We start from the raw sequence: 9211 nt of genomic DNA on the forward strand, positions 1-9211 counted from the left end.
TGGGGTAGGGGCATGGCAGGCTGCAGCTCCATCAGCAAGGCTGTCACAGCCCCTGATCGGTGCACCCCAGCAAGACCACTGCTCTCCATCTCCTCCGGGCAGGGCCAGGACCATGCTTCCAGGGAAGGAGCCTCAGCTCTGCTTCTAGACCCCAGCAGCAGGAGTCACTAGCTCAGGCCATCTCAGTAGTCTCAGGTCTGCAGGGACGCAGAAGATAGAAGCACGCTCATCTCCCTCTCCTTGCCCCCGTGCACCCCCTTCCCTGCAGGGCTGGCTCCGAGGAGGGACCGTGGGGACACGAGCTGCCCTGAGCAGCGGCAGCAGACTGCATGGGGCAAGGGCAATTTCTCAAGGAACTACTTCCATCCCCAGCTCAGCCCTGCACACCTCCCCCCGTCACTGCAACCTCCAAAAGCAGGCAGCATCCCTCTGGAGCCAGGGCAGGGAGCAGGAACCCCACGTCCTGTGCAGTCATCCGGGCAGCCACGGGGGGAGCCCGGGGGCCCAGAGTGCAGGAGCAATAACCACTCATCACCGGATCACAGCCAAGCTCACTTAGCATCAGTGTAGATGGGAAGGCCCCGGCGGTGGGAGACCGGGGCTCCCCACTGGCTACGGACTGCCGGGGTGACCTTGCGCCAGCCGCTGTTCCCACCAGTGCCGGGAGCCCCGGGCCGGCCGCCGTGCCCTGAGCAGACCTGGGCAGCATCATTGCTCCGGTCCCTGCCTGCCTTGGCTTCCAAGAGCCGTACCTGCGAGCCGTTCGGCTGAAAACTCGGCACAGCTGTGCTCCGGGTCCAGCACCCACCCTGGCTCGGGGCCAGGGGCCAGGCTCCCGGCTCCTCCGCACTTTGGTGGAAGAGGGAGCTGAGAAAGGCTCCTCCTTTAACAGCAAGGTTCTTTGGGTAGATGTGATATCTCTTATGAGACCAGCTGAATAGTTGGAAACATTGTTCTTTGCAAGCTTTCGGGTACAAACGCCCTTCTTCTTCCTTTCATGTGCCTTTAACAACAGGCGGCAGCAGCCCTGGGTCCACCAGCGAGCTCATTAGCCAGGCACTCGCGCTGCGCGCATTTGCTGACATGGCATGTTGCTGGGGGGGAGGGGAGTGCCGCTTCCCAAGTGACATTACACTGGAAACTGTGTCGCTGCGAAGGAGGGGAGCGGCGCTGAATTAGCCCTCGGCGCGGCGGTGCACAGGGACGCCCCTTCCCATCATCAGGCTTCCCCAAGCAGCCGTGCTGGGCCCGAGGGGCAGCTGCTCGGTTAAGCAAGAGCCCCAGCTTCTCCGGCCCTGCAGGAAGCAAGGGAACGTCCCCACGGCTCTCCTCGCAACTCAGGCCTGACCCTATCCCTGCCAGCAGCTCCATTCCCCGGGACCCCCTGTCCCACACACCAGCTTCCCTGGGGGAAAGCCCCCTCCAAGCCCTCTCCAGCCCCTGGCTTTTCTGTGTGGGCCAGGGGCCAGGGGAGCCCAGACTCTGCCTTCCAGCCCTTGGACCCGTTCTGCTCCCCCGGGGTGTGGCAGCACCCTAGGGTGCCACGAGATCCTTTTCAGGCTGACACAGTATCAGCGCTGCTAGGTGTGCCAAGACCTCCACGTGATTCACAGAATAAGCCCAGAGGTTTCAAATGGGAATCTGGAGTGTCCGATCCTTTCTGCCCTGCTCGGGACTTTCTGAGGTCTCTGCCGCAGGAGAATAGCTCTAGCATTTTTCTGTAGTCAAAAAATACAGGAAAGTGAAGAGCTGCTATTTTCCAAGGGGTGCCCAGGTCTGCCAAGGGACGCCTGGGTGTGCCAAGTGGTGGCCTGGATCTGCCGAGGGGTGGCTTGGGTCTGACAAAGGGTGGTTTGGGTCTGCCCAGGCGGAGACTCCCTGGTTTAAACACACTTAGAAACTCAACACGAGTCCCCCCGGCCCTTAGCGATCCAGCTCACCGCTGCTAGGCTGAGAGCATCACCCATGGGAAGGCGTCCCGTGTCTGCTCCCGGCAGCACTGTGGCCAGGGCGGCCCAGCCGGCCGGCTCTGTGTGCTGCTGGAAACACTGCTCTGCTGCCTGAATGGAGCTACAGGGTGCCCGGGCTTGCTCTGCCTCTGAGCGCCACCTCCCGTCCGGTTTGCATGGGCCCAGGGAGACAAATGCAGTGACAAGAACAGGTCCCTCTCCCTGGGAGCAAATATCGATGGGCACCGCATCCGGCAGCCATTCGTCTTGGCACAGCCACACACCAGAAAGCGAGCGCGCCAGCCACGCCGCGGCTCTGCTGCGCCTGGCACCGGCGAGCGCCGGCGAGAGACCGGCGCGGCTGGAGTTACCCTCCGAGCGGCTCGCAGCCGGACGAGGGCGCGGCGTGTCCCAGCCATTAGTGGAGCTGTGCCAGCTGACATCATTCTTCCATATTGTACCACCGCACATGGACGGGAGCCTCCCGCGCGGCTTGCAGAGAGAGGACCCGGCATTTCTGGCGTGAAAAATTAGCCCAGCCCGTTGCCTGAACATATGGGTCTTTCTGTCTGTCTCAAGAGTGATACTAATGTGTGTGTGCATGTGAGAGAGTGCGTGTGTGTTTGCACAGAGGCACCTCACGCCTCCAGCCATGGCACAGAGATGGGACGGTACAGCAGGCATGGTGCTCGTGGTAGTGCCTGACAGAGGCTGCACGAATGAAGGATGCTGTGATGAATTTGGCCCGCCACGGTTTAAGAGAGCACGTGAGCTGCTGAAAGGCAGGCACACCTCACCCCGCGCCGCCAGCAGAGATCATTGCAGCAACCACGGGGGCCGAGAGAGGCGCCGAGCCGCAGCCGTGTTCCGGGGTCACATTGCGGTTGTCCCGCTGTAACTCACAGCAATTAGCCCCGGATGGCGGAGAGGGGGCTACTGCCTAGAGATCTGCAGGGGTGCCCGCCCAAGGGGTCTCAGGTGCTGCAGACGACTTCTGTTGTGATGCAGCCTCGTGGCTAGCGCTACTGCACTAAATGCGCACCATGCAATATGCACGTCCTGCCAAACCTGGGAGGTTCCCGGTGCACAGAAACCCCTTTCCACGATTCACCCTAACACAGCGGCTCTTTCACTTTTGAAGGTACGGCACAGCTCAGGTCTTATCCCCCGACTGCAAACTGGAAGGTGAAAATCCTCCCAGCTACCGGGTACAGGAGCAGAGTATGGCATTTCTGTAGCATGGTATCCCCGGAGAGATGTACCCCATGCCCTACAGAAGGATTAGCCCTGGAGGAGGAGGGCTGACCTGTCTGTGTCCTCAGGGATTCAATGCAAAACCTGACACCGACTGAGCTGAGATGAGCATTTGCAGGCGGGGTCCGTGTGGGACAACCCCCAGGATGAGGAGGGGCTCCCAGGAGAGCAAGCAGAAACAGTGCGAGTCGCAGGCCCTCTGCGTGGGTGCCCGTGGTTTCCAGCAACTTCCCCCAGCACCCCCTGTCCGGCCTCAGCCCCCACCATGGGCGCCCCAAGTCCGAGTCCTGTCCTGGCTGGGCTTGTCCGTACGGGCTCCGCACACCTCGCACGATGCGCGGAGCAGCTGATCCCTCGCCCAGGCTGCTCCTCTGCGTATCGCTCACATGCCCGCAGCCTCCTCCGGCTCTCCCCTGGCTGGACCTGCAGTCCCAGAGGTTGCCCCTTTCAGTAAAGTCCATGCTGATACCCCCCCCCAAATGCACCGCCATGCATGTGCCCCCTCTCGAGTTCACCGAGTCTGGGAAGACTGGGACCGCTGGGAGAGGGAGGGGATTGGCAGGAGGGAGAAGCGCTGGTGGATGGTGACGTCCCCTCTGTTTCCCACAGGGTACATCCAGCACTGCCTCACCGCCCCCAGCTACGAGACGGCCAAGAAGCCGGGGCTCCAGCTGGTGCCCCCCGACCCTGCCTATGCCCCGGGCCATGAGGAATACAGCGACCCCGAGAGCCCCCAGTCGAGCCTCTCCGCCCGCTACTTCCACGGCGAGGCCGCCGTCACGGACAGCTACTCCATGGATGCCTTCTTCATCACCGACGGCCGGTCCCGGCGGCGCGGGGAGAGCCCGCGGCGGGGCAGCCACCGCCACGGCTGCAGCCAGTGCGGCAAGACCTACGCCACCTCCTCCAACCTGAGCCGGCACAAGCAGACGCACCGCAGCCTGGACAGCAAGATGGCGCGGAAGTGCCCGACCTGCGGCAAGGCCTACGTGTCCATGCCGGCCCTGGCCATGCACGTGCTGACCCACAACCTCAAGCACAAGTGCGGCGTCTGCGGGAAGGCCTTCAGCCGGCCCTGGCTGCTGCAGGGCCACATGCGGTCGCACACGGGCGAGAAGCCCTTCGGCTGCGCCCACTGCGGGAAGGCCTTCGCCGACCGCTCCAACCTGCGCGCCCACATGCAGACTCACTCGGCCTTCAAGCACTTCAAGTGCAAGCGCTGCAGCAAGACCTTCGCCCTCAAGTCGTACCTCCACAAGCACTACGAGTCCGCCTGCCTCAAGGGCTCTGAACACACCTGTGCCCTGGAGAACTGAGCCCCGCGGCCCGGGGCAGGGCAGGGGCCGGCGGGTGGAGAAGAGGAGCTGTCATGGGCCGGGAAGCACGGGCTGCCCTTTACCCTCCTCCGGCTGCTCCCCCGGGGCCTTCTGCAGCTGGGGGCTTGGAGAGAAGTGCTTTCCCGGGCGTGTGTTTGTCTCCTCCACTTCCCAGCCGGGGGGATCGCTGTGCAACACAACCGCAGCCAGAGCTGGCCCCAGGGGTTTCCCACCCGGAGCCCCTCGCTCCCGTGCAGCCCTGGCCTGGCTGGCCGCAGCAATAGCTCCTGGCTCTCTAGGGAAATCCCAGCGGGGTTTTCTCCCGAGCGGGGCTGCTGACGGAGTCTCTCCGGGCTGCTCATCAGGACAAAAGAGACGCCGCCGTCTCTCCGAAACTCCTCCTATATTTATTTTATTTATTGTTGTATTTATTTCGTGCTGCTGCTTCTCCCCGGGGGGAAAGGAATGGGCTTTGACTTCAGCAGGAGCAAAACACCCTGGGTTTGCAACACAAGCTGTGCAACCGCCGGAGCACGGACCAGGCCGGGAGGGATGGGGGGCCAGAAGGGAGACCCGGGGGGTCTGTGCAGCGGACGGAGGGGAAAGGGACAGGAGGCCTGTGGACAGGGGGGTCTGGGGGGCTGACAGGCACCGCGGTGTACGTGGGCTGACTTGAATGACTGACGGGCCGTGGCAGGGAGGGAATCTGTGCGGCTGACGGACGGGAAGGCGGGGGGGCGGGGGGGGTGGTTCTGTGCAATGGACGCATGGAGGTTTTATTTCAGATGCACACCTGGGGGTTTGGAGGGTTGTAGAGACCAACTGCTCTGATGCTGACTGGGGAGCGGGGGGCCTGGGTGTCACAAACCGCTGGCTGCCCGGCGAGGTGCGGGGCTGCCGGGGGCCAGCGCTTGAGGACGAGACACCCCGGCAGCGTGGGACGGGAACCCAGGAAGGAGGCAGCCCCCTCCAGGGCACCGGGGCAAGGACCCTCAGCTCCGTGAGGATGCAGAAAGCTTCCCCCAGCCCCCAGTCAGATGCCACGGCCAGGCCGCCGGCAGGGATCGGGGCCCGCCGCGCCTCCCCACGGTCCAACGGCCTTGTCCTGACGGTTGAGAGGGGACAGGGGCGTGAAATGCTCCAATGCATTCGGTGCCCCCCCCTTCCCCAGCGTGCACACCCCCTGCCGCGCCCCGGGAGGCTGTGATGCCACATGCTGTTGCTGCGACATCATGCTGGAGGCCAGGCCAGATGGGCCCACACCACGGAAAGGCCTCGCTCAGGCCCCCAGCATGCAATGCCCAGTGCCCTCGGCGTCCTCTCGATGCAGCCGGACTGGGCTGACGGGGCTAGAACGGGCCCCCCCGTTACCTCGTCCCACCCCAGAGCCGGAGTCTCCGCCAGCCGAAGTCGGGGAGAGGAGGGAGTCCTGGGGTTGCTACTGTGAAGTCTGGGGGTGGGGGGAAGGGTCTATTTAAATGCTCTTATTTATATTATTTATAATTTATGCTGTTTAACTATTTATTTGCCAAGACACAGGGGGCAGCGCTGGGTCCCAGGGCTTCTCCATATGGGCCCCCAGGGGAGCGTTCAAAGCTGCTGGCACAGCCACCAGTCCCAGGGCAAGCTGGGGGAGGGCCGGCGGGGCAATGACTTTGCTGCCCAGGACGCAGGGCATGGAGGCATCCCCCAACCAGAGCCGCGAAGCTCAGCCGGGGTCCCGCATCCCTGCTCCGATGCTGGGCTGCGTGGCTCCTGAGCAGGTGAGTCAGGGCAAAGCTGTTCTCCCTCGTCTTCTTCCCTGCCCCTCGCCACGGCAGGAACAAAGCAGCTGTTTCTATGCAACTTTCCAAGGGGAGAATGAGCGATGCTGTTTCCACGTGCTCCGGGCCCTGCGTGCACTGGCCGTGGGGAGGGCGTGCAAAGCTGCTCCTGGCACAGGTGCCCACCACCGCAGAGCTTCCTGTTTCCTACCTCAGCCCCCTCCCGGGATGGCAGTGACTGCACAGTTTGTGCTGGAGGGCGCTGGTCCCAGAAGCCAGGGTGCCTCGCTCGCAGCGGGGATGCATGGTGCAGCTCTCAGCTCTACGCCAGAGCAGGGAGGCACACCTGTATCTTCAGCTGCCCTCCTGGCTTGCACTCTGGTCCTCAGCGTGCATGTCTCACCCATGCTCCCCTCGTCCACTCTTCCCCGGGCATCCCGCCTCACCCCGTGACAGGCTCCCCATCCCAGTGCCATCATTCACCCATGCACCTTCCCTTACCAGAGGTGCAACTTCCTAGGCACAGGCCTTCTTGCTGCCATGTGTGGATGTCTGAGTGTACAGCCATACACGCACATGCAGAGGTGAATAGCTTCATGCCTCCTCCTCCTCCTCCAGCGGTGCAACCTCACGGGTGTCTCCTGCTCTGGGCACACGTATGCACATGTGTGTTACAAGCGCTGCATTCTCTTTGCCCACACACATCCATTGTGCAATGCTGTCCATGCACCTGGACTCATGTGCACCCCCCCCCCACGTGCCATGCAACACAACAACTCTCTCTCTGCCCCTGTCCCTGTGCTATCCCCCTTGTCCTAAGCAAAACTCATCGTCCTCTGGGGGCAGGAGTTGGACCCCCCCGTAGCCAGCTCTCCCTGCTGCTTGCCCTGGGGACAGCAAGGGCGCCCTGGGGCCCTGCTCCATGTTTATATTGTAAATAGGAACTCCTACAGCAATAATTGTCTGTGCATGATTGATTTTTCTGCCAGGTTTTGTATTGGACACATCGCAGCCAGACAAGTCTACTGAGAGCCGGCCACCTGCAGTATTACTTGTAATGCCATTCAGGGATATTAAAGGGGCTTCTGCCACTCGTCCCTGCGTCTCCAGAGATCTGTGCCGCTGGCTTTGGGGAGGTCACAGCCGGAGCTGGAAAAGCCGGGAGCACGGTGCGATGCTCCGGCCGCAAGCCCTGTGGTGCCCCGTCCTTGAACCCTCTGCACAACTGTGAGGACAGGGGTGTTGCTCTGAAAATGTGCGTGAAAATAACCCCTGAGCCAATCTCGTCTACACTGGGGAGATGCCTTTCTCACACACCTGCTGGGGCCACTTGGTGGAAATACTGCCATTGCTGATGGTTTCTGTGCAGGAAAAAGAGGAAATTAAACATCCTCTCTCCGCGCGTGCTGCAGTACAGACCCACCGCCTGTTATGGGATTAGCTGCATGCACATGCCAAAAACCTATGCACCGACCAGGCTGCCTTGGCCACCCCCCCAGGAGCTCAGAGACAAACACAAGTAGACCCAGGAGACTGTGCCCATCTGTCTGGGTGCCCAGCTCTGTTCACACATCGCCTGCCTCTAGCAAGAGCCTGGGGCTTGTCACAGCACAGCGGAGCCCTGGTCCCTCTGGCCCGACAGCTGCGTTGTCTAGCACTTCGGGGAAAGGTGTCACCTCCCCATAAGGCTCCGGGATGGCCTCTCCCTCCCCTTTCATCCTCCGCGAGCCCCAAATGCAACTGGAGTGGAGGGTGCTGAGCAGCTCGAGGCTGCTCTGGCCCAGGCATTTAAGGAGGGGAGTGAGTGGGAAGCTTCAGCCCCAAACCTCTGCTCTGTCCCCCCTCTTCCTCCTAGGCTCCCTCACTAGCTGCTTTCCTGGGGGCACTGGGGCAGAGTCCCACTTGCCCCGGGGGCTTTTGTCACCGGTGCCCCTGGCTCTGAATGATTCTGCGAGCAGCCACCCCAAGAAGGGCATGCAGCAGCAAGCAATGGATTCCTATTAAAAGCACCCTGCTCATTAAAGGCCGAGAGCTGCAGCAGAGCGCTGGCCGGATGGGAGAGGGAAGTGAAGGCTGAAATCAGAGCCCCGCTGGGAGAAAATGCCCCCTCCGCAGGAAGGCCTTGCCAGACATGCGGGAGGCAGGCCCCAAAGCCAAGCAGTCCAGCTGCCACAGCTTTCCCACTCACTCCATCCCCAGCCACTAGATCTGGGGTAACCCGCGGTACCAACCTTTGAAGCCAGCACATGGCAGCTGCGTGGAGTAGACGCGCTGACGTAGGACAGGTCCATCCGTGGGTGCGAAACGAGAGACCAAGGCTGCAACTCCACATTGGGACGTCCCTGGCCTCGAAGTGCTGGAAGCTGGAAGGGAAGACGCGCTGGAAATGGGTCAGTCTGGATAAATGAACATCCCCTTAAGCTGGCGAGATACGGGGTGCTGGGTTAGATATGGCAGTAGAGAAGCTCTCACGTGTGTCATTCCAGACATCAGATAAATGACCGATAGTCACTAAATACCTAGCTAAGCCTTTGCAAAACTCTTCTCCTTGATTGCCCCCTGCCCACGGGGTTGCACACCTTCCCCAAAACACCCTAACTGGGAAGCGGTGAAGGTCTGAGTTGGCAGGCGAGTCACTGCACGGCTGAGACGTGTGCTAAGCCCGGGTCTGGTGAACCTGTGCCTCAGCGGCTCTCAGGCACCCCCGTATCTAGAAGCAGGTTTTAGCCTAGCCCCAGCAAAGCTGGTGAGAGGCTTCCAGCTCCAGAAGTAGTCGCTGCAGCGAGTGGGGTGGGTGCACTAGTCTTTTCTGGGATAGAGCCGTCCTTGCAACGGAGCTGGCGCAGGGCAGCAGCCTGGCCTCCGGACGTGTACAACCGCGTATTGGCAAGGCTCGGCTCGGCTCGGCTCGGCTGCCAGGTGCACGAGA

General features: G+C 62.0%; 1 protein-coding gene across 1 annotated transcript; it reads left to right on the forward strand.

Annotated features, from left to right (window-relative positions):
* The first annotated feature begins 2631 nt into the window (after nucleotides 1–2631).
* SCRT2 (scratch family transcriptional repressor 2) lies at nucleotides 2632–4579 on the forward strand. Its single transcript, XM_019539775.1, has 3 exons — nucleotides 2632–2843; nucleotides 3091–3170; nucleotides 3813–4579. Exons 1-3 carry the CDS (start codon nucleotides 2632–2634, stop codon nucleotides 4517–4519), a joined length of 999 nt encoding a protein of 332 aa, XP_019395320.1. The 3' UTR covers nucleotides 4520–4579.
* The last annotated feature ends 4632 nt before the right edge of the window (nucleotides 4580–9211 follow it).

Source organism: Crocodylus porosus, unplaced genomic scaffold, assembly GCF_001723895.1.
Source record: "Crocodylus porosus isolate Cpor-Errol unplaced genomic scaffold, CroPor_comp1, whole genome shotgun sequence".
Taxonomy (NCBI): Eukaryota; Metazoa; Chordata; order Crocodylia; family Crocodylidae; genus Crocodylus; species Crocodylus porosus.